Source organism: Rhinocladiella mackenziei, assembly GCF_000835555.1.
Source record: "Rhinocladiella mackenziei CBS 650.93 unplaced genomic scaffold supercont1.2, whole genome shotgun sequence".
NCBI lineage: Eukaryota > Fungi > Ascomycota > Eurotiomycetes > Chaetothyriales > Herpotrichiellaceae > Rhinocladiella > Rhinocladiella mackenziei.
In genome coordinates, this window is record NW_013550603.1 from 2,558,846 (window position 1) to 2,586,373 (window position 27,528).

Genomic DNA, 27,528 nt, shown 5'->3' on the forward strand with positions numbered 1-27,528 from the left:
CCCTCCCAGTATACTTTGATCGCTGCAGTCGTCGCCTCCAAACATCTTGTTTTCAGACCCTTACATGTACGCACTTATGCAAGTCTTTGCACCCGGGTCATCCCATGTAGCGTCCGTCCCATTGAACAGCCAGCAGTTGCCTCTACCCACGTTGTATTCGGAGGACATTGATGCTTGAAAGGTAACAGCAGAACAGATCTGCTCATTGCGCCAAACATTTAGTCCGCCGCAGGCTTCGACGCACTGCTCTGCGGTGTAAGCCGAGAGCTGCATTATAGTTATTCCCACATCCCCCCTGTCATTACCGAGGAAAGCAGTTTCACACTGCCACTTGAACGTTTGGACAGGAAACGGGTCGTCATTTATCTGGTAGAGGTAGTTTTCTGTGGGGCAAGGATGTTGCAGGAGCTTGACCTCCGAGGGTGCTAGTGGTATATAGTCTCCGGTCGTCGTTGTCGCCGTCGCTGTCGTTGGTGTTACGTCTATCGTCGCTGAGATGGAAGAAGCTGATGTGGCTCCGGTCATTCTAACACCATCTGGCTCTGAGGGCGAGGCGCTCTGCGATCTGTCATCGCTGTTAGCATAATTCGTACTGTTAGATGCTCCAATTGCAGTCCAGAAAAGAGGTTCGAATCGTAGAAAGACATACCCGGACGGGCATTTAGATGATGAATCGGCCAATGCTGCACCTACGCCACCGCCAATGGCGGCGCCAACAACAATCATCGTAACGATAGCAGTAAGCACACCGAACCAAAATGGTCGGAGGCCGAAGGGATTATTCCACAACTTGCGTTTGCCACCAGTATTCGGCACATCCTTGTAACTCAGGTCTTCGAGGCGGTTATTGTCCTTGTTGGCTGAAAAGGTTGCGTATAAAGCTCCTTTCGTCCGGTCAGCCTCTAGAGTATCTTTCGCCCTGTCAACTTCTAGCCCTGGCTGCTCATTCTCATTGTGCATCATACTGATAAGTAGTTCTTGGTGATACCGAAGGGAAGAGCGGAAGGATGGGGGAAACGAACTGCAATGGTCCGGCAATCTGTGCTAGAAATAACGGCCCAGCATAAAGCCGCCGACCCGATGGTTGACACAATTTTCAAACGCATGGTGAACAAGTCAAACGTCTTGGCATTTACAGGATGGCGCCGCAGTCGGCGGCTCTTTCCCCTGCATTCAAGAGCGCGCCAGGAAGTACTTGGACTGGAAGAAATCCAGGGGAAGCAAAAGAGAGCATGTTTAGTCAACAACCCAGACAAAATAGACTCTAGCTATTCATGCTTTGCTTTCGAGCTTGACGACCCTCGCGACGGGCCGCTAAGCATAATCTAACATCTACTACCCAGCATCTGGTCCTAGACACCGCCACCATGCTCGCGGCAACCCAAATATTGAGCTTGGTATCAAATAGAATACTTACGAATGGCGCCTAAGGAATCTAGTACGGAGTATTGCGTGACCTCCAGGTGACCCAGGGGCATCGCCCTACCAATAATGTTTGCAGAAACATGGGTGGGCCATCAAGCTAGTGGAATTCCTCGCCGGGGTGGTGGCCTGGAAATCACACTGCTGTCTGCGAGCAACAAAACATCACTCACGCTAGTCTCACACAAGTTAAGTAGGAAAAATAGTGGATCACGTGATCATTCCCTTTGGTGCTTTAAAGTGCGAGCTGAGGCAATGAAATGAGGGGCGTGGGGCTTCCGACTAGCTATTTTCTGTGCCGCCAAGAATGGTCGCCCAACCTACTTTTCACCTCGAACCTCCCATCCTTGGTGATCCTGGTGCAGTAGGAACTCGACTTCTATTGTCATCAAGTCTACCAGCGGCCTATCCAGACGCGCGTTCGAAACCTCAGTACGTCCTATTCACACACGAGTTCCGATCATAGCGCCCTCTTGAGTTCGTGATGCTTTCGAGATCGTTACTTGGGGTCCTGCTCTCATTCTGCGTGGCTTTGGTTGCCTCGCTGGGTGGTCTATGTCGGCCTCGGATATGCTGGAATCGACATCGCAGTCCCATTCTCATCCGCTGTCATACGTGACACCAAGGCACCTGCACAAGTTGAACAGACTTTACTGTGCGCGGTAGATCTCCAGAAGGATTGGCTTGCCTTGATGACGACGAATCTGCTGTTGGTCTGCCCCCGTGTCGCCGACGTATTGAAAAGCCATCAACAGATGTCATTCATTCGGCAGCTTCGCAACTACGTCGAATTCCAACTACAGCAGCAGGGTAACCCTCGTTTGGAATGGATATTCTTTCTCAAAGACCGCGAAATGTTGTTTTCGCACACGCCGAGATCACTCAAGAAATTCCTGCACTCAGTCCCAGCGGAGATAAACGTTCTCTCATTTGGATATGGCAATGTGCAGCAGGCACTCGGTATCTTGGCAATTCGAGTCGATTACAGGAGTATTGGTCTACTTGACTCGGCCCTCGAGCTACTTCAACAGCGACCTGGCTTAACTGAGGCCTCGGCTATCACAATTGCTTTGGCAACTCTGAACAACGTACTTAGCGCGTGGCCTATATCCCGCAATGGTGGTTCGAGGTCAGAGGCAACTGCCTTGAACCAGCTACATGGGAGGCGCAATCTGGCGTGACTCATGTGGTGAAAGCAGATGAGCTTTGTTGTGTCTCTGATCTCTGTCAGGCTGCTCTGAGTGACGTTGCTAAACAGTCCAAGAGAACAGGCAATCAAGCCATGGATTCACAGGCTCCTCTCACGTCTGACTCAGGGTTATCCGTCGAGCATGCTGTTGAAGATTTCTGGACCTGTATGAAAAATATGGACGTTTGTTCTGAGGTCAGTCCGGCTGTCAATCTTTCAGAGGCTCTAGTAGCGGAGCAGAGCGCTGCAGGAGAATGCCGGGGTGTGTAAAGATCATCAGTCTAAAAGAGACACTCGGCAGGGCGAATTTTTCTATTTGTAGGGGAACTCGCGCAGGGATGTCGCGCCCAAGGTTATTCTGAAGGGCTGTAAAATCGGATGAGTTGGACTATTCGCTAGGAGGGCCTCGAGCAATTTTTGGATATCAAACTACTAACTAAGGGAATAGGCTTTCGTTATAAAGTTCCATTTGACTCTCTTCTCCTTCCCCGAAGATTGAGTAGGGCCTCCGTATCAGGTATATTGATCAGCTTCCTCTGAGGCATTCCTCGGGAGATTCTCTAGACAAGCAATCTAGCTTGTTGAAAGAACATCTTATGGAGGTCAAACGAGAAAGCAGGAAACAAGACCAGCGGTATCAAAATCATCAGTATCTTCAATGCCATCGAGTATTCAAAACAGACACATACGAGTAATTCACGAACGTCAATCCTGATTGCGTGGACGCTACATGTCAGTGGGTGCTGTCCAACCCTCAATGTCGGCAGTGGCACACAACGACCCATGATGACCTCCTCTGGATCTCGGCAGACTTGGGGTGCGGCAAGTCAGTCCTCGCCAAAGCGCTCGTTGACGACGGGCTTCGAAATGCTGATCAGCACACTGTATGCTACCCCCTTTTTTTCAGGACTACGAAGAGCAGGGTAACCTGGCCACGGCTCTTTGCGCGCTCCTCCATCAATTGTTCACTTACTAGCCCCAGCTAATCTCACATGTCATTCCGGCGTGGGAGAAGACGGGCGAGGTTGTACAATGTCTGTTTCCCAATATTTTGGCAGGCAACAAGGCCGTATGACGACCTTCCTGAGATGAGTCCGATACGACTTGGGGACTGCTGGGCCAGGCCCAAGGTTTCACGGAAATTTAGGCAGCAGCGTAAGGGCAGGGAATCTGCCAGGGAGCGCTCAGCGATGCTCAGCCAAAGGCTCAGTTTAAGCCCAGGTCAAAGCGGCCTTCGCTCACCCACGAGGATCAAACCGTAAATGGCAATTAGGTCGTTCTCGAGTACATTATCCCACACTGGTAGCGGTTGATTGCCATTTACCCCGTGCATCAGCGAGAGGGTTTGCAACGAAGAGTTGTCCTCAACACATTTGGTTCTTCTGAGGTCATCTGAAGGAGCGCTTGAAGGTGACGGGACGCTGGGACCAGCCGGAATTTCTCTCTTCTGAATGATCTCTGAAGATGGAAAATAGATGATCGGGGATCTGGTTGACGGTTTGCTATGTCAATGCGATATTTTGGGTCAGAGTTGCCATTTCATATCGAATCCATCTTCCTTCATCTGTATATGCGGCTGGAATCAGGCTTGGTTGAGTGTAGACGTGGCACAACTTGCTCCGCACGGAACTGTCCATTTCTTGACGCCCTGATATTTGAACGAGGGAGCGCGAGGGAGGAAGGGCGCATAAGTGATAGCCCAAGGATTATGGAACAAGATGTCCATACTCTATACCTCCGTAAGAGATTCAACTTCGGACTAGTACCAGTGGAGGCGATAGTGAGACGCCGGACTCGACTGCGTCAGTTGGACGGGCATATTTGGAGAAAGGCTTCGGCGACGGCCACTGCAACTTGAACCATCGCGGTATCCGACATCAATCAGTCACTTTATCTGATGACCTGTTCCTACCACGAAGCCTTACACCTAACCCATCGCGTCGGATATTATGTAGGCATCTCTCCTGTGCATGCGGAATCGTCTCGATATTCCCAATCACAAACCCACCTGCGCCCGTCTTTGCTGGTCTCTATGACATTGTATGTTCGGCCCCCTTCTGTCGTTGCCACGTGCCTGCCTTCTCAACCTCATCCTCCTTTGAATCACCAAATGTTCACATCGCTTTGCTCTCTACCTGACTTGGGGATCGGCCTACAAGGACATGTCTTCATCTGATTCAATCAGTTCCCGCAGCAGTTTCGAGTCCGATGCCGCTACAACGTCCGGTCGCACGTCAACCCAGCGCCCACTCCCTCCTCCTCCTCCACGACGCGCGGGCTCAAGCCACAGCGGGCAGATGCTGGCAGCCATCCTGCGTGACCGTCCATTACCTCTTCCGACCGCTGATCAGACGACTGAAGAACGCAGGCAAAGCATCCTCGCCCTGGACCGCAAGAGAAGGCTGACCAACCCTACTACATATGATGAAGCCAGGAGAAGAACAATCAACGATGGCTTTCAGGAGCGGAGATACACCCACGATGCCTACCGACGGGATGGCCCTTCGTCTCCTCCGGCTCGCGGTCATGCCTCCTCAGATCCAAACAGACCCCTGCCGGAGATCGTAGACCTGACAGACTCCTCTCCTCCTCTACCACAAACACCGCGGGACAACAGGCTAAGTAGGACATCCTCCAACGGCTCCAGACGATATGTGGTACCTCGATGGCAACCAGACTCGGAGGTCAGCGAGTGTCCTATCTGCAAGCGCCCATTTACCTGGATGTTTAGACGGCACCATTGCCGAAAGTGTGGTAGGGTGGTTTGCAATGACTGCTCTCCCCACCGCATTACAATTCCTCGACCATTTATAGTACGCCCTCCAGGCCTGGATATTACAGCCTCGCCCAGTGACACAACCGCACGATGCTACGATGCAGCTGATCTGACGGAAGATGATGATGAAAACAACCCGTTTCAAGATCCATCCACTTCTTATCCTTACATAGCTGATTCTCACCTAGAAGGTGGTGAGAAAGTGCGGTTGTGTAATCCCTGTGTCCCAGATCCACAGCCTGACCCCCTACCGAACTACCCTCCTCCCAACGATGATTTTCCAACCCATGAAGGACCATGGAGCACCGCAACTGCTCAGCGTCCCGGCGGGGTTCACACAGGAGAGCCTTATCAAGGGCTGGGAAGATATCGAGCTGATATAGGGGAGATATCAGTAATGAGCGTGAGTTCCCTTTTTTTTTTTTTTTAATCAAATCTTAGTGTCATAGACCATTCTCCTATTGACGTTCTACCCTTGGGTGTTTAGGGAAATTCCGCTCATCGCCACCATCATCGCTCGAGTGGGTCTCTTCAACCCAGCTATAGCGATACTCGAGACAATGGTATGTCTTGGTTTGGATCGTATCGCGGGCAAATGTCACCAGCCCGCCACCGTCGACAAGAGTTACCTACCTCGCCTGACTTTGGACAATTCCCTAGCCCATCAAGAGTAAGTAGAACACCTACTAAAGGACACCCTCATATTAATCAGGTCAGGATTACATCCCACAGGAAGGCCGGGGAACCTTTGGTATGTCACGCGCCTCCTATCCCGGAAGTCGCCAGCCTCGAGATGAGTCTGCCAACAACTTTCGAGAGTATAATTCTGTCAGGTTGTCACATGATTTTTCTAACACCAGAACCGATCGACATCCTCGCCCTCTATCTCACGTGGTTGAGCCTCCTTCTCGACCCCGGCTGCACGAGAGAGACATCTGTCCAGTCTGCCGTCGAATATTACCTCCTAGAGGTGCCGATGGCGATGAAACAGCCCGGGAGATGCACATTATAGACTGCATAAGGGCGCGAGATCCTTCATACCACGTCGAGGGTGGTCCTGGAGGATCATCTCAACCACGGATTCATATGCTGCCGTTTATTGCCACAGAAAAGGATTGCGTCGCGCAGGACGGCAACGCACAGGAATGTTCTATATGCATGGTGGAGTACGATGTTGGCGATGAACTAGCACGGCTAGAATGTCTCTGCAAGTTTCATAAGGAATGCATCGTGGAATGGCTTGGTCATAAAGCAGAATGCCCGGTGCATAAACTGATTGCATGAACTCACGACGCTATGAATGATTATTGGACGACCGGGAACGACATCTTATTGATTTTTTGGTTTGATGGGATCTTTTATCTGCAAGGCAATACTAGCACTATGGTACAATAGAGCCACTGGACACGCCGAATGGGTCAAAAAGGGGCGATGGGAGTGGTTTGAATTTTGATATTTCTACAGGAACGAGTCCCGTATCACTCTACCAAGGTACATGTAATAGATCTCCATCCCACGGTGCGACTAGTTACACTTGTCCACTTCATGAATCATCAATGATCGCGTCGATGATGGGGGGGGAGAGACGCGATCTATTATTAAATGAAATGATCCAAGTTCGCTAGCGAGCCGTCTTTTGTCTGAGTGGCTGAGCTCGCCAAAGTTAAAGAAGAGCGCACAGCCCTTGGTGCGGTGGTGGCCTTTTGATGCCGAGGGTGTCGTTCAAGGTCAATTGCAAATACGCCAAGACAACTCGTCATCCACCACGACTTGTCTGCTACCGACTGTTGTTCAACTGAGAGCGACCGCCTGTTCCTGAAGAGTCATCGTTGAGTGGAAGCGGTGATGCAAGTCATAAGTACTCGGACGCGACACCATGCTCACATCCACTCTTGACGAGCAACGTTGAACCCCTTCGCCGTCGGCGCGCGGCATCCCAGACGGCGAGAACTACCACCGCATTCCCGACATACTGACCACGAGTCCACACTTCCGCGGTCGACTTTACCGAAATCATGGCGAGCATCGAATCCTTTAATCCCATCGATCCAGCCTTGCGAGGCTCTTCTTTGACCTCCCCTCCAAAACCACGCGATTCCCAGTCCTGCCAGAACGGCGCCGCTGCTGCCTACTCGTCCTTACAGGCATCACCGAACAATTCCTACCAAAGCATACAGACGCCAAACTATTATCCCAACAATCCGCAGACTCAGGAAAGCCCGGATGACCAGAGTCCTTCGGGCAATCCGGCCGATCCCAATGATTTGAAAAGACCTCGCGCCTGTGAGGCGTGTCGACAGCTGAAGGTCAAATGTGAACCAGATGACAACAGCCCCACGGGTTCATGTAAGAGATGCGCCAAAGCAAACAGACAGTGTATTGTCACCGCCCCGAGCAGGAAGAGGCAGAAGAAGACGGACAGTCGAGTGGCCGAGTTGGAAAAGAAGATCGATGCTCTGACCGCCACGCTGGCTGCCCGAGGAAGAGCTGATTCAGATCTGGCGGTAGATCCCGCCATTTCTCAAGCCCATGCCTCTCAGCCTGTTCGTCCTCCAGCATATGGAGATCAATGGCATGGCCCGCCACCAATGGGCACCCAGTCTCCACAGTCTCTTCAGCAGGGCGTCAAGAGGAAGATTGCAAATGACTATGATTACTTTGGGGGTGAGCTACACAATTCCTCCTCTTCATCCGCCTTCAAACCTGCTGCGCCTGTTCCTCAATATCAGCACATGTACCCGGACCCTGTCAAGGCCAAAGCAGACCCTGATGAGGCTGTTTCTGTCGATGCTGTCGAACGCGGTATTGTGGATGCCAACACTGCCCGGGTATGCTTCGAACGGTATATGGCGGAGATGTGCGAGCATCTCCCACTCGTGGTCTTTCCACCCGGTACCAATGCTGATGAAGTTCGCAAAAGCAAACCCGTTCTGTTCCTTGCTGTTCTTGCAGTAGCATCAGGCACAATCCGACCAGATCTACAGCCCAGGCTCATCAGCGAAATAACTCGGACCCTTGCGGATCGAGTCATCTTTCGAGGAGAGAAGTCACTCGAGCTGGTGCAGACAATTCAGGTGACCACGTGCTTCTATCAGCCTCCGGAAAAATACGAAGAGTTGAACTTCAATCAACTTATCCATATCGCTGCTGTCATGGCCCTGGATCTTGGTATGGGGAAACGAGCTAAACGAGGAGGTGGAGGCTTATGGCGGCCATACCACGAAAATAAAAGACCGTTGACGGATCCTAACAGCGCAGAGACCAGGCGATGTTGGTTGGGTTGCTATTATATGTGCTGCAAGTGAGTAATGTGACGACGACGACGATGATGAATAGTCCCTTCATCGACTAATAGGTATCAGTTCATCCATGTCTCTGAGGCGACCATTACTTGTTCGCTGGAGCCCTTATGCGGAAGAATGCATCGACATTTTGAATTCTTCACCGGATGCCCTGCCCTCAGATAAATGGCTCTGCCATCTCGTTCGTGGACAACACATTGCCGAAGATGTTGGATTGGAGTTTTCCATGGATGATCCCGCCTCTCTCTTGACCCTAGCGGACCCGAAAACGCAATATCATCTGAAAGCGTTTGAGCGGCAATTGAAGGAATGGCACGATGCAGCCACCAAAGAAATGCTCAAGAAGCCATTCGTCCAACACTCCGAAGGAATCATCAATCTGTACATGCACGAAATCGCCATGCACCACAATCACAACATCGATGATTTTCGACCGCCATTCAATGCCACCCCCATTGAAGGTCCTCCAGATCCTGACAACGTGACCCCGGCTCACATTGAAGCTTTAACCATTTGTATCCATTCTGCCCATGCTGCATTTGATGCTTTCCTGAACATGGACATCAAAATGCTTCGGGCGCTCCCCACACTTTTCTTCGTGAGGAACTCATACGCCGCTGTTGCGTTAATCAAAATGTACTCCGCGGTGTCTGCCAAAGGCTCCAAGTTTGCTTCAATATTCAAGACGAAGGATCTCAAAGTGGAATATTATCTTGACCGACTTATCGAAGCCATGACCAAAACGGCTGAGGATGGTATGAGCAGGGTAGCACACAAATTCAGCCTGATCTTCAATATGTTGAAGAGCTGGCATATGAAACGCACTGAGCCATCCCACAATGGCAGTAATCCGGTGTCGAGACAACGAACTCCTGCAGGCAGAGGTAATGCACAACAAATATACAAGGCCATGGCCCCTCAGCAAGACCCTGGAAAGTTGGCATGGAATTCACAAAATCGAGCAGCTATGGATCAGAATGCTCAAGTCCAGCAGCAACCAAGAAGTGGTCTCCAAATGCTCTCCGAAGCCGCAATGGGACCTGGGCCCCCTCCACCAACCGTCATCCCGCAACAATGGATGCAGCCAATAAGTCAAGCTCAAATGCTCCCTGGCGTTACAGAGATGGGAATGCAACAAGGAATGATGCCATATGGCATGCCTGGACCCGATCTGGGACACATGGACGTGACTTCGGATGAACTCATAGCATATGGATTTGGCGACGAGTTTCTGGCGATGAACTTTGGTTTCGAACAGGGCGGCTGGCCACTTTGAGGTCCTCCAGGCTTCGCTGTCTGACCATCGCATCGCCAGCGGCTGATCAATGACCTTTGAATTCCGTGGCTTCGAGCTTCATCATGGGTTTCCCCCACAACGACTTGCGTATGCCCGTACCATGTCCTCTTTTATGATTTGCATGTTTTCACGGCCGAGAAGCAAACGACTTGCTCATGACTTGTTCATTGTACCTTGCATCTTAAAAGCTCCCCTCCGGTTAGCCCATACGAAGCTAAACAATGGATTTACACTATTAACCAGGTTTCCACAAACTTTTCTTTTCTGATGTCTGAAATCTCATCATGAACCCACACTTGGCCGTATAACTGATTAGAATATGACTTCCTGAACTGACTGTATCACAGGAACAGTCCCCCACCCCCCATCCGGAAAAAAGAAGTCTTCCTACCTCGGACTAAGACCGCAACATAGCCAGAAGACTCGGCCCAAGATATCGTGGAGAATTGCTTGCTTGAAGCTTGAAGCACTGGACATGTCACTATCAGATGTGGGATTCAACAGAACCAACACGCCACACTTTTCGGCAGTTGAATCTTTTCTCGACTTAGATGTCCATCATACATCTCCTCAATCAATACCAAGGGACTACTCCGGTCAAACGCCGCTCGGGTGACCGTCACCAGAATTATACGACAGGCACCGGGCCACTATTTGCAGCCCCCTCTCTCCCTCTCCGCATTTGTTCCTTCCCCATACTCCAATTCCACATTTGCAGGGATCAAGAGGTTGGTGCTAGCTCTACAGAAGCACCATTCCTAGGTAGGCTATGATCGGTTATTCGTTATATTTCATCTTGTTTCGCTGCGAAGAATTGCCTTTGGCGTCAATGACGAGAGCTCTGACGGTCAGCTTTTCCGGTCTACATCACTGTCAAGCTCGATTGCTATCATCTTCAAACATACCTCCGCCACCATGGTCGCGGCTCCTATTTCTGCAAACCCTCTGAAACTAGACGTACGAAGTCATCTCAAATGTCTAGCCATCTGTGTTGTCGCGACATTGTCGACTTTCCAATACGGACTGGACTACGCGCTGGTGGGCGGATTTTTGTCGATGCCGGGCTTCCTCGAAGTTTTTGGTTATTACAGTGAAGATTTGCAAAAATGGAACATCGACGTCAGTTTCTGCTGGCCATGTTCACTCACTTTATTGACCATGACCGTCAGGCTACTGTCCAGCAACTTATCTCCTCCCTCATGACAATTGGCACGTTTGTATCTTCATTGCTGGTTGGTCCTTTCAGCGCGAGGTTCGGGAGACGACATGGCCTGTGGGCTGCAACCATTCTCAACTTCATCGCCACAAGTATTCAACTAGGCACCACGACTAAGGCCGCTCTCTATGTTGCTCGACTCATTCTAGGCAAGTTGCGTATTCGAATGTTGCAAGCTTCATTGTGCTGACAATCTCAGGCATATCCGTTGGCTGGTTTTTGACGTTTGCTCAGCTGTACATTCATGAAGCCGCGCCGGCCCATCTTCGCGGCATTGTCTTTGCCGTCTATCAAAGCATGCTGTCAATTGGGTCCATTGTTGGGGCCAGTATTGACTTTGGGACCCACACAATGGATGGCAGGCAAGCGTACCAGATTCCACTTGCAATATTCTTTGTTGCTCCAGCGCTCCAAGCAGTTTTACTTTTTGTCGTCGCTCCAGAGTCTCCAAGATGGCTCATGGTTCAGCGAAAGGAAGATCACGCAGAGAGAAGTCTGCGACGGCTACGAAACTCAAGTATAGATGAACTGGAATTCCAAGCCGAACTGAATGAAATCCGTCAGTCAACTAGGGAGCAACTGGAACAGAACAAGAAGCTCCTTTTCCTGGAAATGTGGCGAGGGACAAACTTGCGTCGCACCCTTCTTTCGATTGCGGTTGTGTGTTTCCATTCCGCCAACGGGTGCGTCTTTTTCAAAATGTTCAGGACCAATCCACTGACTTTTCTGTTAATAGATCAAGCTGGGTCAACATCTACACGACATACTTTTTGGAGATTGCCGGAGTGCACAATCCTTTCGCCTACTCGATTCTAGTGACTTGCACTGGCCTTATCGGTGTCCTCGTCAGCTTCTTCTTCGTGCGACTGATAGACCGACGCATGGTCATGCTTATTGGAATCACGGCCTGTGGGATATGCCAACTGATACCCGCAATTGCATGGAGTGCAAACCCCGGTACCGAATCAACCGGCAAGGTTGTCGTTGCATTCATTGCTCTCTTCACTTTCTTCTATGTTGCCTACGGTAGGTCCGCCCTTTCATTTCCCGAGCACGGCCCTTCCCGAAACAGGGTTAACATCTGTTAGCACCTTATGCCTGGCTTCTCGGCGGCGAATATGTGAACAATCAACTTCGTGCGTTTACATTTGGCCTGGCAACAGCCATGAACTTCCTTGGTAATTGGCTAGGTACATTTACGGCCCCTTATTTCATCAACCCGGCAAAACTCGCCTGGGGACCAAAGTACGGGTATATATGGTTCGGAAGTAACATGATTTGTGCGATATTTACCTGGTTCTTCCTACCAGAAACACGAGACCGCACTTTGGAGGAAATTCACGAGATGTTCGAGGCGAGACTTCCGGCAAGGAAATTTAAACACTATGTTTGTACAGGAGTGGAAGGATATGCTGCCGAAGCGATGGGCAAGGATCTTAGCGAGCGAAAGAACATGGGTCAGTCCACCCACGTGGAAGAACTCAGCGAGGCGGAGAATAAGAGTCAAGCATGATTGAGAGGGCTCCTCCCTGTTGGTAATGGGCGTAGAGAGGGGTTGATCGGGGGTCCGGGGTGGTGTCCTGCTGCAAATGTGACTGGGTAATTTACATCAAATTCCTGTCAACCCGAAGACCACTCTTCAGGACACTAGAAACTATTGTACCATCCAACTTGTTCCCAATTTCTCAAGATTTGAGTTCAGGAATATAGACAAGGCTGCAGTGCAATGGGCCGCTTACAAAGGCACGAACCCACTTCCCCCCCAACTCTCCAAATGATCCCCGTTTAGCTTACAGAATACGAGATCCAATGTGCTCGGGACAGTGGCCTATACTACTACTTGGTAGAGAAACATATATCCGTCGTCAAAGCACGGCAGTTGTTTCAGCGACAACCCAAGAGCCGTCATACCCGATCGGTCTTCTCACCAGTGGTCGATCACCTGGACTGCAGATGGCACGGACGTTCTGAGCCTGAACATAATCATTACATCTAGGCCAAGGTTCGCCCAATTCAAACACTGGGGAGCCATTGAGATGAACACGAAGAGCATCGATTCGAAACCTGACCGCGAACGTCGGACAACCATTCTTGCTGTCCATAACCTACGACATATCGTCTTCGGCAGATGTTTATTTACTACCAGACCATTCCGGTCTTTTAAACGAACAAGCCCCATGGGGTAAAATTGCAATGGCGAACTCCAATCCGACAGACGTGAAACAACTTCCCCACATAGAGACAACGGGATGGTGGGAGCAAGACTCTCCGCAGTCATGCCCACACCAGAGGGGTTGCCTGGAAAGATTGATATACTGTACTTATACAGCCCCACGATGGAGATGGCGGATGGCGGATGGCTGACTGTTACATATCTTCGGAATGAGTTGACATACAAGCCACGATGTACGATATACAACATTTATCGTTCCATTTTGTTATTGTTGTGTCGTAAATCGTCTTAGTTTAAGGCAAGAATTCAAATACAGGTATATAGGATCACACGAACATAACATACCTCCCTACGGCCACAATACCCAATTCATCTCCCTTGCATCAACCAATCAATTGAAAATGGGTTCCATCTCACACATGAAACTCAAGCGCACACCGCTCAAAAACTCCGGCTCCATCGACCACCTCGAATACATCGACGTCACACCCATCATCGGTCGCGAATATCCAACCGCCAAACTGAAAGATATCCTCCATGCACCCAACTTCGAAGACCAAATCCGCGACCTGGCCATCACCATCTGCGAACGAGGCGTGGTCTTCTTCCGCGCTCCTCAAGATGACTTGACCGTCGCGGAACAGAAGACTATTACGGATTTGCTTGGGAAGTTGACGGGACGCCCCAAGGAGCATGGTCTGCATGTTCACCCGCTGTATAATGATCCGAATAATATTCCTATGGCGGATGGGACGACAGATAAGAATATGTGAGTAGGCCCTTTCTATCTTTCTATCAATGTTGATTCACTTGGTCGATAGATATAGCTTCTGAGCGACCTGCCAGCTTGGTTTGCTACTGCTATCTTGTCTCGTCCTGTAGGTATATATATGACCGTTATGCTAACAAATCCGAAATATACGTCTAGTTACGTGATCAATTCCGAAGCCATGAAAAAGCTGTACAAGACGATGAAAGATCGACCGAACAGCACCGGCGAACCCAAGGACCTCAGCAGAGAATGGCATAGTGATTGTTCGTCCCTCCCCCCTCCCCTTCCCCCTCTTATCCCTATCTCTCCCTTTCAATTGGACTTTTCCCCTACCTCTGCAATAAATTTTTGAGCATAATCATCGTTCATTGCCGATCCGTTTTCTCTTTTCTGAAATAATCTTAGGCCTCTTCGAAGAATGTCCCGCCGACTTCTCCTTTCTTCGCATGCAAGACACGCCCCCTTCGGGCGGCGACACATTATGGGTCTCTGGATACGAACTGTACGACCGCCTCTCTCCCCCGTTCGCTCGCTTCCTTGAGACGCTCACCGCCACCTGCGCTCAACCCGTCTTCAAATCCGCCTGCGAAACCGGCGGATACGAGCTGATGTCTCCGCGCGGTTCACCATTGAACATCGGCGATAAATTCGCCCCTGTCCACCCAGTGATCCGCACACATCCCGTGACGGGGTGGAAGAGTCTATTTGCGGGCGTAGGGCTGCACGTGAGCAGGATCAATGATGTCTATGCATACGAGGATCAGATGATTAGGGACTATGTTCTCAGGTTGATTACGAGGAATCATGACTGTGTGGCAAGGATGCATTGGACCAGGCAGGCATGTGCGATTTGGAGTAATGCGTGCACGTTGCATGCCGCCACGGTATGTTTACCTGAAACTCTCTCTAATATTTCACCTTTTCTCTTGCCCACTTCTCATATTTTCTTTCCGCTTTCCTTCGTTGGAATGTTGTATTGCGGTGAAAGTCCGGTTGGGATTGTATTGGCTCGGTGGTGGAGATGGAGGTTGAGGCGGAAAAGACCCCTTTTTGCGCTCAGCCTTGTCGGTCACTATTCACCATCGCCCACACTAGAGCTTAATTTTTCAGTCGGACATTGAATTTGATCTTTTCGGTGTCGGAGGCTAACATGGATGTTCTTCTTTAGCCGGACACGCATCTTGTCGATGGAATCAGAGTTGGCGTACGTGCTTCTGGTGTTGGTGAGCGCCCGTATCTCGACCCAGCATCTACAGGGCGTAGGGAAGCTTTGGGGTTGCCGAAAGTGTAAATCAGCAGTCTAGCAAGCAAAGGCCGAACGAACCATAGGCGGGTACTCTTCCTCCCCCTCGCCTTGTGGCTCTTCCACACTCTCCCCCTTCCTCATTGTAATGGATTACATGCAGGTACTTCCAAATATTAGGACCCCACGCGATACAAGTCCTCATCTCCCCGCCGATTTTTAGGTGATTCTTGATTAGAATAAAGTTTCACGCTCGAGTAATTCCTCGTCTTCTAAAGTCCACTCTCTGTGATTCTCGAAAAGTTTGGCTGTGACATAGTGACCTCGACTCCGCGCCCAAACTTAACGGCTTGGTAATACTGTCTTCGGTAACTTATAGTCCATCTGTCTGTGCTCACATCGATCCATCCGTGTTCGGCAGCATTTTCAAGCGCAGCTCGCCCAACCTTTTTGCGGCAGACGCATTCACATTACCATTGGTATGTGGCAAGATGCGAATAGTTTCCTCGTCACCTAATTCGATGATCAATTGCAATGCGGATCTCGGCGGCACGATGCTATATTGAGGTCACAGTATGGCACGAAATAGGATCCGAGTTAACATTTGCACCGTGGTCAACTCGAAGACAGATTACGTCGTGTCTTCTAGCGTACACAGCTAGTTTCAAATACCTTCTTGCTTTTCGAGAATTATCATTCAAGCTTCCTACATGCTTCAAAAACATTTCGAGCATAGAGTGATCCTGATGTTCCACTGCCCGCCTCAGAGCAGAATTGCATAACAGGACACCCCACGTTCAAGCAGAATTTTAAGGATATTCATGTCTGTACCCTGGACCCAAGTCAATCAACGGTATATCCTGTGTCCGATGATATGCTCTCTTTTCCTCGATTCTTAGGTGCCACCAGCCAGCATCATGCCGGCAAACGGGAGGGGGAATGGCGCGGTAGCGGGAGGGATCGTCATACAAGCGTGTTGCAAGAAGCAAGCTCACAAGCTGGGATTTCCTAGTCGTGGGATGGACCACCATACAGATGTTGAGAGGTACGGAGCGTGGAGAGCAAAAGTGTATTTCCAGTACATTGCCATCTAAACACCTGCTTTGAGCGCGAAGAGGACGTGATGGGTATTATGCAAGCATTGTGTAGAAAGGCAAAACCTTCGTCTGCTGGTCAGTCTCGAATTCCTTGACTCGAATTCCTTGACAGTTCGGTTCTGTTTCTCGACAGAGAGTTGATGCCCTATAAGGGAGTGAGATGGCCGCTTCCGGCTCGTTGACTTACCAGATCCAAAATCCCCAACCTGCGCCCATCCAGCCTTGCTGATTAGACTCCACGCATGCCAATAGCTCTCTCTATGTACTTGTGTGGGCTGGGCTGTCCAAGCATTACGCTGGCTAGTAAGGTGAGCTGCCTCACAACACGCCGTTCTTAACTAGTTATCTCCTTGGGCACCCCAAGGTTTTTGACACAAGCAGTTTAAGCACTAGCCAAGCCCAGTGGCTCCTCTCCCAGGTGGAAGATCCAGTTTAACACGGTTCATATTACAGTAAGGCTGGATCAAGGCATGAGCCTTTGGTCGACCATGGCTTTGTAAAACTTCTGGCGGCATAAGTTGAGCGAAGTCATCCTGGAACTGGACGTTCCGAGTAAATGAAATTCCAAAGCTGGGAACCCATAGCCCAGAAAAGGGCCCATATAGACGGTGGTGGAATAGCCCTCAGGGCTGCCCTAGGTGCTCAGGACACGCTCAGGGCTAGCAAAGCCAACTTCAGGATCGCACGGCCATGGCTGAAGCAAAACAGCAGGTGCTCAGGTCTAGAAACGAAAATGGACTTTGGTGAGGTCAAGACTCGGGAATGAATATTACGGGATTTGTATTGAGTATCCGAGGGTGGACGCGAACTTTTGCTACCTCACCTCCAAAGGTGCAGAGTATTAAAAGGCCGACTTGTGCTGTCAGCACTCAGTTCCAAGATTGTCCTTTCCATCAGCATCGCTCAACCACCCCAACGTCGACGCTTGGCTAATGAGAAACAACTAACGCCCGAAAATTCCCACAGCACACATCAAACCGCCTTCTAATGCGTCGAAGCTGAGCGAGCTGGCTTCTTTGGCCATCAGACCCGTGTAACTAAAGCGCTGGTTGATCTGGTATCGTTATATATTCTTGCGGCTCTCCTCCTTCATTGCTCTCAACCGTTTCTCGCATCTTTCATCCGCAATCCTGTTATCCTCGAGCAGCTGTTTCCTAGCGCCACCCCACGGCTTTCGGCGACCCATGTCGAATAGTCGCCATATCGTGGGCGAGAATACACCTCCCAGGCACATCTGGTAAAGTTTTGGCTCGTTCCACCAGAGCTTCCATCCTCGCCATTTGAACCAGCCGAAATGGTCGAAGATTCCGGTCCCGGCGGTTCTATCCAGCCATGTCAGAAAGGAATGGATAGGAAGAATGACGACATAGAACGTCCCCTCATGTCTGTGATACGCGAGGAGCCTCTTCATCGCCTTGACATTGTCTTCACGCCACTTTTTCATTTCCGAGAGTGATGGGAGTACAGATCTGCCTTGCCAAATCTGTGAGATAGCCATTACTTCCAACTCATATTGAACAAGACCTATGAACGAGGTAACTCCTTGGCCCACGAACGCCAAGGAATTGCGGACGGCTGGGTCGGGATGGAGCGGGAAGATATTTTGGTACAGCATGGGAGCTTCACCCACGATCGGATACGGGTTATACTCCGGTGGCATGAGGGGTACCGCGAATTCGTATCCCGTACAATACACGATTGCATCAATATCTTCCAACACACGTCCATCGGTCAGTTCGATTGACTTTGGACCAACAACCTTCCGGGTGTTTGGCACCGGAGTGGCAAAGCCGGTGTTCAAGAAGGCATAGAGCTCATCTGCTACAAGTGGAAGAGAGACAGCAACAGACTGCGCAGGTGAGAGGCTCCATTCCTTGGGCTGGTGGGGAAATGCTTTCTTGGACATCGATTTTAAGACACGATCCAGGAAAGCGTTGAGCAGGTTGGGAAACCATTTGTCTGCAAAGACTTGGAAGGCCACAAACCGTAGGTTCATGTCATAGTCAAAAGTACGGCCATCCGGCGTGTACCGGGGAGCCTAGAAATCGAGTTTAGCCCAAAGATGGGACAAACCTTGACAGACTTACCAGGATCACACCGCTCCTATGAGCAATATACACCTTTCTGGCGTTTCCTGCTAGTTCCTTCACCATGTCCGTTGCGGTTGCGTGCAATCCGACCAACAAGACATTCTGATTTTGGTATCGAGACCCGTCTGAAAAGTCAATGGCATGGATCACGGAGCCTTTGAAATTTTCGGCTCCGGCCAGACTCTGTTTGGGGTATTTGGGGCCCGCAAAAAGTCCAGTCGCAGACAGGATCTTATCAAATCGCTGGACGATCGTTTGGGTGCCGTTGACGAGGACCTCGACTTCCCATTTGTCATCAGCCCTTCTCAGATCCTTGACTTCAGCGTCGAGCTGAATGTGGGGTCGAAGTTCAAAGTGGTCAGCATAGCTTTCTAGGTATCGATGGATCTGTTCGCTAGTGGGAAAATCGTCCACCTCCTCCGGGAATGGAAAATCAGAGATCGAACTGCGAAACCGACTGGTGTTGAGGACTGTACTAGGTGTAACGGAGAGGGATGAATCTTGTGTTGGCTTCCAAATACCTCCAACATACGGTTTCTTCTCAAATGCCGTGACTTCAAACCCGTCTTCTTTCAAATTCTTCAAAGCCATCAATCCCGTGAGGCCAGCACCAATTACGCATACTCGGACCGCCATGATAATCAATGCTTTTCGATGGGACTTGTGGTAATCCCGATCAACTCAGTCGTTCCACAAGGCAGAAGGGCTCGCTGTCCAAAGGGGAGAAGCGTATATGTATACTCTAGCTCCTGTACGAGCGCCGCACTTTGTGTCAGAATTGTGACGTAGAGCCTCCCCGCAAAGAGACAGTCAGGATGAGCGTTTTATCTCTGAGTAAGCAAAGGAAAGGTTTACCGTCTCCTTGTGCAAGCTATGGTTGAGCCAAAAGCAGGGGCAGAGCCGTTACATTCTAGAGTTGCCATGAAGGTGTCACGAGTCAATTCGTGTTTGATGAGCCTTAAGGCGTCGTAACCAAGCTGAGAGCAGCTGATAGCGCCTGAGCATTTAGGGGCCGTGTTGCTGAGAAAGGCGTCCCGTGGAAAGGCAATCCTGGAGGCCTGATAAGCTTATATAAATGCATGGTCAATGAGCGAGTACGATCAAGGGCCCAGATTTTGAGGAGAATGATCCTTTCTTGCAGATCTTTATGAAGGGAACGCTTGCGGGCAGAAAATCTAATGTGGAGCATTATGACGAGCAACTCAAAATTCAAAATCCATTTTACCACCTTCCCACTGCAGCCAAACGCCATCCTAGCATTCGCATTGAGATTGAGCAAGTCTCCCATGAGTCCTTGGTCTCCGTTGAGGCATAGGTCGGCGCCGTAAGGGGAGGACTCTCGTGACGACGGCAAGGGGGAGTTGTTGACTAGTATCTAGTATCCCGCTAGAGGGAACATGGTCACGATTTCTGAGTCTCAATTCCGGATGTACACGTGTCATCTTTTTCGCGCAAAGCCGTCCTCTCCGGCTGACGCTCACCATGATCATAGGCATGCCGATGCTGATGGGCGCGTTCACCGTACAACCCCCACCAGAAGAGCCCGCTGTTCCATGGGGTTCGAAAAGCTGGTCCGGTCCAGTGCTTGAACCCGTCCCCCGGTCGTTATAAAATCAATTTCTTTCGTGCGATACTGTAGATGAATGGTTCATCCAACGAGATCTCTTATGTGATTAGTGAGGCTGTGCAGAGAGCTTGGGAGAAAGTATCTCCTCGGTCTTCGAAGAAAGAACTCCGACTCGCCGGCCATCAGAGCTCGTAGTGATGATACAGTCTGTGTGAGAGTGTGTGTATTCATTTACCCTGACCCCTCCCATTTTGGTGATGCGGTCTCTTGTAAAATCGGCCATGAGATCATCAATCACGTACGAGGCTATCTTTGACGAAGTTTCTCCGTTATGGTTCCAGACTCCTAACATTCACCTCTTCTAGCCCGATTCTGAAGGGGAGCCTAAGAGCGGCAACAGAATTCTATGGGGTAGCATATATGGCCTGATGTACTCCGCGAGTTGTAAGGATATTCGTTGCCCTTCGAAAGTACGAACCTGTGGTCTAAGGAATCAACAACTGAGACATCGTAGTGCAGGCCTGAGTCACAGTGCTTAATCTAAGTGCGCCGAACATCGCGCCTATACGCCAGGAAGTACATCGCCGGTTGAATCTGTTGTCCATACTCACTCAATGGAGGAGCAACCAGTCACAGGCCGCACCAAATAGCCAGGCATATCAACACAGAAGACAGCATCTTACTGGAGTTGTCGAAATTGAGCATAGCACCATCAGGATCGTCGAAGTCACTTGGCGTATGGCCGGGTCAAGCACCTTAGACAGAACCTGATGCCTTCCTGGGAGTTTATAGGCAAGACACGATTGAGTGCCGTGATGACTATTCGTTAGCCTTGTGATTCTGGCCAAGACGCCAAGGACGACGCTTATAAAACGGCCACGATTTGTTCATAGATTAGGCTAGTCTTTAACACACTTTTCACAACCTTTTGGATAAATACCAAGGATGAAACGTTGAAGACGAGATATAACTGGTTTGAGTGCGGTGATTCTCCACGAGTCTGCTGGGCCCCCAGCACAGAGTGCAGATGAAGAGAAGGTCAAGGTCGACGAGGTCCGACGGGTTATGACATTCAATCATTCTTTCTAACACGCGCTCAGGGCAACATCATCATCACCTCTCGGTCCGCGAAATTAGCCTTCAAGCAAGGGGCATAGTGATTTTCCCTTTAACTTTCTTCTCCCACATGGTAAACGTTCTGCTTCCATTGTTTTCTATGGGATATTCTCGAACGCCCTCAGAGGGACAAAATCCTCTGAAGTATGAACAATCGAAGGCTATCTGCAATTCTTGAAGCATTCGATGCATGGCCGGGCCGTCTACTCCATAAGGGTTCGTGTTGAAGTTTGTCTCTAGCAGGAGCTCGCAAATGGTGACCGGCGACAGAATTGCCGACTCTCCTGGTTCAACTTGTTCAGGGAATGTGGATGCCTCCAGCAATGTATTGACCACAGCGGCTCCATTGGCCAGCGTTAAGGACTAGCGCAGAGCAGTTGGCCATGAAAACACCGCATGTCTCTATGATGTGCCTGCGGAAAAGAGAATAATCCATTGATCCACGCCCACGGTCTAACCCGAATACTGTGGCGTGACGGCATTCCCACACTCCAACGCTAGAACTACATTGGATGGAGGATCACCGACATAACGCAGCAGAAATAGGAGAAAAGCTCGGGTATCCTCTTGGGGCTGGCGTCTTAATGTGACAGATCCGCAACCTGTAAAACATGTATGACTGCAAGAGTGCAGACAGGGAACGCTGAATAAATGCATCAGAGTCAGGGACCAATGAATCTGCCAGAGCACAAATGCTGACATCGACAACCATGGCGGTAAATAGCACGAATGTCGAATCGGATATTCTGACTCCTCACTCATGAAGTTGGCTCTTGATCCAGTTCTGCCCACTGAGGTATTTGGAACCGCATCAGGCATTTCTTTCGGCCCCGTTTCCCAACTCAGAGAAGTCATTCCATGTGTTGGAACGACACTGCATTTCGTACATTACACATTTCAATTTTCTTCCCTATCCATTCCAAATGAATCTCCCCAGGGAATTCCTCGTCCCTGTTATTCGCCTCGCCATCCCATTGCCTTAATCTTAATCGGACATTCGCTTGCGTGACTTCACGCGGAAGACCACCACGCCAACCTCCCGCTCTAATTCTCCTCAAGAACTGTTGTACTCGTCGAACGAGAGAAGACGGTCTGCTATTTTCCACCGTCTGTCCGCCTCGTTCTCGGAACCCCTCAGCCATCGTAAATACTGAAAAACCGCGACCTGCTGACGGATAAGATCATATACGAACATAGCAAAGAGAGGTCCAAAGATGTAGACGCCCACTGCTCCAATAGGCGCTGGGAACGCAGAAATGCGGAAAGCGTCACGGATCGAGATGAGAAGAGAGCCCCAGACGTAGAGGGTTATGGCCAACACGAGCAGCGTCGCCAGACCACCAATAAATCGGGCAAGGAAAGGCTGAAGGGTGAGGATTGGGCGGCGGACGACTGCTTCTGCGCCGAGAGAGACAGCCACGAGACGGCTTTTCGTCATGCTTGAAAATATGAATGAGCATGGTTCGTGTTTATACCCACAGATTCGCCGCCAACAAAGTCAAGGCTGTTAGTAGTCTCAAAACAGCGCCGATTGCATGAAAACCGTCAGCTTTTCAATATTGTCACATCTGCACCATAATTCGGCTCCATGGTTGGACTAGCAAAATCGGCAATGTGTCTTGGAATATTGAAAAAGTGGTGTATTAATAGTTCCCGGCCTGAGCAAACGGCACCGTCGAGGTAGTCCATCCATAGGAATTTTCGAGAGGGCTCTCTCCCTGCGCTGACATTTCGGATCGTAAGGGGTTCCAGCAGTATGAACTATTTACAATTTACAAGGGGCTTGCGAGCGCCATGGCCCCCTGCAATCAACGCTTGTGTGAGAGTCAAATACGAGACCGCCAATGGGCAATCCCGAAATCTGAATGTCACTCCGCAGCCCGCAATAGCTACAGGAAGAAAATATCAGCTGAAAAATTTCACCATATGTTAAAGACATATACCCAATTCTTTCCGGTGCAATCAAGTTTGAAGTCGTGGAGTCCAAAAGCCAAACCCATAGCATTGTGGCTTGTTGCAAGAGATGAGTCTGCTATGGGCAAAGATCAGTCGTGATTCGTGGGTGGGGACCCATCTGGCCACTGATCTTCTGTCAGCCCCGTTTGGTCTGATTTGCTGCCTCACACTGTTGGTCTTCAGAACCCCTTTTTTTACATGCAGCAGATTCGCCTCTCGTATTCTCCGTACAACCTAATGCTAAATCCACCTTGTCTGTCTCGCCACAACCAGGCTGGAGACGAGAAGGCCCGTGCTCTAGAAGGCAACCCGTAATTGAGTTGTGATAACATCCATGCGTATGTTCGTTTACAGCTTAGAGGAGCTCCCCATCTTGACCCGGCTAGTTCGGTCTTGATGTTTCCACGTGCGCCCAAGCCTACGAGCACGGACCAGTATTCTCCTTGACGGCCGCTGGAAGGAGATGGCGTGATAACGTGTCGAAAAGGCACGGACACGGGGAAAAGCTTTCGGCAAAATAGATTGTTTTGGTACCCCAGTTTCTCGTTGAATGATTTCCTGAGCCGTGGCCGGCACAGGCAGCGCGACGTAGTCAGAGCGACTTCCACTTCATAACGAAGTCGCTCCCTGGGCAGGACCAAGCTTCAACGAGATAGGGACTCAGCTTCTGGCAGGTTCGCCCACTCGCGACCTTCGCTGTTGCATTTCCCTTTTCGATATGCATGAAAAGGCATCCTCTTATGGGGCAGCAAACACAGATTGTGTCTCCAAGTTTCAGCTCTGGGAGAAAAATTATTCAGAAAAGATCTAGTCGAAGCCAGTGGCAAGAAAGCGCGGAACACGAGGATGTCATATTATGTACTGCATACAGGGTTTCCGACTCTGGCATTCCACGGCATTCTGCGGTCGACGTCAAGAATTATAAAATCCAAAAAGCAACTGTTTCCAGGCGTGCCATTCCATTAATTTACGTGTTCAACTCTGTGTGCAATGCTCGGCGTCGTTGTTGTCTTCTAGGAATGCCGAACCACAGCCATTTTAGTGCATGTGGCGTCCATGGGGTCTATAATGGTACCCGCCCAGGTGTCGTCTCTTGAGGCCTGATTCATATGGAGCCTTGCCTTCGCCACCAGCAGCTTCGTATGATTCGTAGGCAGCGCACTCATCCTGGAAGGAGGGAGTTTCCCAATATTGTTCGGCGTCAATGGCATCTGGTTGTTCAAGGAATTGAAGGCCCATACCGCCGTCCGCGTGCCAGATGATGTGGCAGTGCATGACCCAGGCACCGGGGTTGTCGGTCTGGAAACCAATGACGGTCCAACCGGAAGTGAATGCTGTTGGGCTGCCGATACCGAAGAGAAGGGCAGTATCTCGTCGAATAGGGTTGTCGAAGTTGAGTTGTCCCACCATGTCGGACGTGAAGACACCACGACCTTGACCAAGGACGGAGAAATCGTGCCCGTGAAGATGCATGGGGTGTGAGGTCTGGAAGTTGTTCTGGATAACGAAGTAGACCCATTCCCCGGCAGGACCATCCAGGACAGCCGAGTTGCTGTACAAGGAGCTGTTGAGTGGTAAGGTTGGCAAGGTCGCAAGTGTCTTGAGTGTGGGTTCACTGTAAGTCACATTGACGGCCTTATTAGCCGCAGGAGTAGCGCTGTTCTCGGAAAGTTCTTTGAGACCCCCCAGGAACCATCGGATAATAGACCCGTAACCGTCAAAGTTCTGGCTGCCAGCATTCCCCCCCGGGAGGAGTTTGACAGTGGAGGTAAAGTCGCTGGTCGAGCCGGCATTCTTGGACACGTGAGGAACAAGGCTGGCAAGTGGTTCATCCTTGCAGTCGCCGGCGGTGGTGATGGTGAAGTTGTCCGAGACTGGCGTGCCGCAAGCGCCTTCGTATGTGAAGATACCATTAGATGTTCCAAGACCAGTGTTGCCACAGGTGACACCGCACCCGGTTTGGGTAACGGCACGCAGGAAGTATGCTCCGGCAGGCTGTTTATGTGTGAGTCTAGATTGACAAAGCTCATGATAGCTGCGCTTACCTGATTCATCTCGACAATGACATTGTATCGCTGGCCACTCTGGATCCACAAAATATCGGTCTCGTACGGCACAATGGGGGTATAGTCGGCGCCGATGACGGTCATCTTGTGGTTGTCGAAGTGGACAGCGTATGCGGTTTGAGCAGAGCTAATTTACATATTAGCAATCGAGGAGGCATGGGACTCGGCTGAGACTTCATACCTATTGATGATGCGGAAGAGATGCTTCTTGCCCTTCTTGACGGTCCATTTCGTAGCTTCACCCGTGGTGCCATCTGGAGACTTGTTCTTACCGTTGAGCAGGTAGTTAGTGGATGGTGGCAGGGCTCCTCGGACTCTGGCAATGTTATAGGCCATTTGGAAGATTGTTTGACTGAAGGTTTCATCAATCATAACTGTGCCCATGTCGAGGTCATAATCTGCGGTAGCTGGCCCATGAATGATGACAGGGCCTCGGATACCACCCCCGTACTGAGCCAAAGCATGAGAGTGGTACCAACCCGTTCCATAGGTCGAAGCATGCCATTTATAAACTCGAGAACCCAAGGGGGGGATGGCACATTCAGTCACACCAGGAACACCATCTTGATCATTGGTGCCCACTTGCCGAATACCATGCCAATGAATAGTGGTGGCATTGTCGGTCATTGCGTTGATGACTGTGACCTCAACCATATCACCCCAATTGGCAACGATAGGTTCACCAGGAGACTTGCCGTTGACAGCAAAGGCAGGCTTGGCAGTGCCATCAAAGTCGATGTCTTGAGCGGTGATTGTCAAAGTGTATTCCCTGGTTGTTCCGGTGTAGAAGGTATCGTGAGTATCATCATCGACCGATTTGCCCAAGCACCATTTGCTACGGTCTTCTGGGGTATTGCATGTCGGAGTAGGAATACCGGATGCCGAGACGGTTGAGGCAGCACAGGTGGAAGTGGTAGAAGTAGTCTTGCTTGTCGTGGTGCTCCCAGATGTTGTCTTTGAGGTGGACGTGACGCTGCCAGAGGTTGTCTTGGTTCCGGAGGCCGAAGTAGTCTTCGAAGTCGTTCCCGAAGTAGTCTTTGTGGTTCCAGAAACCGAAGAGGTAGTCTCTGTGGTTCCAGAAACTGAGGCCGAAGTAGTCTTCGACGCCGTTCCAGAAACCGAGGAAGACGTAGTCTCTGAGGTGGTTCCGGAGACTGAGGCAGTAGTGGTCTTTGAGGTGGTTCCGGTGGGTGAAGTAGTTTCACTTTTGCTGGTTGTATCGTGACCAGGTATCTTGGTGGTCGTATCTGTAGGGCTGGTGGTGCTACTTCCCTCACTTCCTTTCGAGGTTGTGGTAGTTTCAGGACCGCTGGGCGTGGTGCTGCTTTCGACATAGCTTCCGGAAGTTGTAGTGCTTTCACCAGGGCCACCGGGATGATGACCACCGTCGTGGCCACCTGGAGTGGTGGTGCTTTCAGGTCCACTTGGGTTTGTGGTCGTGCTCTCCGGTCCACTCGGAGTCGTAGTGCTATCAGTTTCACCCGGAGTGGCAGTGCTTTCATCAGGACCCCCGGGATGATGACCGCCCGGCCCATGGCCCCCTGGACGTCCAGTGTGTGTCGGCTCGACCGGAGTAGTGTCGGGGTAGGAGGCGGTGTTGGTCGGAAGATCGATATCGCAAGTAAAGAGTTCCGTCAGGGGGCAGATGGTCACTGTTCTGGTCGTCGTTACCACCACGAGGACATCTTTTTCTTTGTTCCAATCGGCCCATTTTGCTGCGAGGCCATTGGTGACGAACAGGGGCAACAAGGCCGTCAAATACTTGAGCGACCTCATCACGAAAAATCAAGAAAAGAGCGACAAAATAATGAACGAAAGGACGAAGGCAAAAAATACCTTCCAAAATCACAGTGCGAGTTGAAATGAACGTGAAGGCAATAGGTATGACGAAGAGAGTAGAATCAGGAAAATGGACGTTCTCAGCACTTTGTACTCTCGGCACGGGGAAAATAAGGCTGCCTCTCGTTCGGTCTGGTCATTTCGGGAAGCGTCGCCTAACGCAAAACCATGGTTATGATCCTATTATGGCACGCCGGCCTGCAGCGGTCTTAGAGGAATGCACCACTGGAAACAGAAATCTCTCCACCGTGAGTGTGAGTTGGCGAGGCAGGAGGGGCCAACAGCTCACATGGCGCCAGCGAGGTCCTACCATGGCCGACAGGGGGTTGTGGATCTGTGGAGCCCGATGGGATTTGTCGAAAGTTGAGACTCAACGCCATGCTGTTGTTCAGGAGATTGGAATAAGC

The 27,528-nt window shown here is 50.5% G+C and overlaps 9 protein-coding genes across 9 annotated transcripts; 5 read left to right on the top strand and 4 right to left on the bottom strand.

The window, feature by feature from the left end:
- Positions 1 to 60: 60 nt before the first annotated feature.
- Z518_02713 (uncharacterized protein) lies at positions 61 to 963 on the bottom strand (the record flags this gene model as incomplete). The annotated part of the gene is made up of 2 exons (XM_013419740.1): positions 61 to 565; positions 650 to 963. The coding sequence occupies 2 exons, from the start codon at positions 961 to 963 to the stop codon at positions 61 to 63; spliced, it is 819 nt and encodes a 272-aa protein (XP_013275194.1).
- A 1,151-nt stretch (positions 964 to 2,114) lies between these two features.
- Z518_02714 (uncharacterized protein) lies at positions 2,115 to 2,881 on the top strand (the record flags this gene model as incomplete). Its single annotated transcript, XM_013419741.1, is given in 2 exon segments — positions 2,115 to 2,510; positions 2,519 to 2,881. Coding segments are annotated over 2 exon segments (759 nt in total).
- Positions 2,882 to 4,773: 1,892 nt separating this feature from the next.
- Z518_02715 (uncharacterized protein) lies at positions 4,774 to 6,399 on the top strand (the record flags this gene model as incomplete). The annotated part of the gene is made up of 3 exons (XM_013419742.1): positions 4,774 to 5,790; positions 5,837 to 6,057; positions 6,105 to 6,399. The coding sequence occupies 3 exons, from the start codon at positions 4,774 to 4,776 to the stop codon at positions 6,397 to 6,399; spliced, it is 1,533 nt and encodes a 510-aa protein (XP_013275196.1).
- Positions 6,400 to 7,402: 1,003 nt separating this feature from the next.
- Positions 7,403 to 9,965, top strand: Z518_02716 (uncharacterized protein; the record flags this gene model as incomplete). Its single annotated transcript, XM_013419743.1, has 2 exons — positions 7,403 to 8,688; positions 8,750 to 9,965. 2 exons carry the CDS (start codon positions 7,403 to 7,405, stop codon positions 9,963 to 9,965), a joined length of 2,502 nt encoding a protein of 833 aa, XP_013275197.1.
- Positions 9,966 to 10,901: 936 nt separating this feature from the next.
- Positions 10,902 to 12,715, top strand: Z518_02717 (uncharacterized protein; the record flags this gene model as incomplete). Its single annotated transcript, XM_013419744.1, has 5 exons — positions 10,902 to 11,105; positions 11,156 to 11,360; positions 11,402 to 11,885; positions 11,939 to 12,228; positions 12,291 to 12,715. The coding sequence occupies 5 exons, from the start codon at positions 10,902 to 10,904 to the stop codon at positions 12,713 to 12,715; spliced, it is 1,608 nt and encodes a 535-aa protein (XP_013275198.1).
- Positions 12,716 to 13,776: 1,061 nt separating this feature from the next.
- On the top strand, positions 13,777 to 15,438 carry Z518_02718 (uncharacterized protein; the record flags this gene model as incomplete). Its single annotated transcript, XM_013419745.1, has 4 exons — positions 13,777 to 14,144; positions 14,304 to 14,410; positions 14,553 to 15,031; positions 15,316 to 15,438. 4 exons carry the CDS (start codon positions 13,777 to 13,779, stop codon positions 15,436 to 15,438), a joined length of 1,077 nt encoding a protein of 358 aa, XP_013275199.1.
- A 2,112-nt stretch (positions 15,439 to 17,550) lies between these two features.
- Z518_02719 (uncharacterized protein) lies at positions 17,551 to 19,213 on the bottom strand (the record flags this gene model as incomplete). The annotated part of the gene is made up of 2 exons (XM_013419746.1): positions 17,551 to 18,525; positions 18,575 to 19,213. The coding sequence occupies 2 exons, from the start codon at positions 19,211 to 19,213 to the stop codon at positions 17,551 to 17,553; spliced, it is 1,614 nt and encodes a 537-aa protein (XP_013275200.1).
- A 3,101-nt stretch (positions 19,214 to 22,314) lies between these two features.
- Positions 22,315 to 22,698, bottom strand: Z518_02720 (uncharacterized protein; the record flags this gene model as incomplete). Its single annotated transcript, XM_013419747.1, has 1 exon — positions 22,315 to 22,698. One exon carries the CDS (start codon positions 22,696 to 22,698, stop codon positions 22,315 to 22,317), a length of 384 nt encoding a protein of 127 aa, XP_013275201.1.
- A 1,556-nt stretch (positions 22,699 to 24,254) lies between these two features.
- Positions 24,255 to 27,058, bottom strand: Z518_02721 (uncharacterized protein; the record flags this gene model as incomplete). Its single annotated transcript, XM_013419748.1, has 3 exons — positions 24,255 to 25,211; positions 25,262 to 25,409; positions 25,464 to 27,058. The coding sequence occupies 3 exons, from the start codon at positions 27,056 to 27,058 to the stop codon at positions 24,255 to 24,257; spliced, it is 2,700 nt and encodes an 899-aa protein (XP_013275202.1).
- Positions 27,059 to 27,528: the final 470 nt, after the last annotated feature.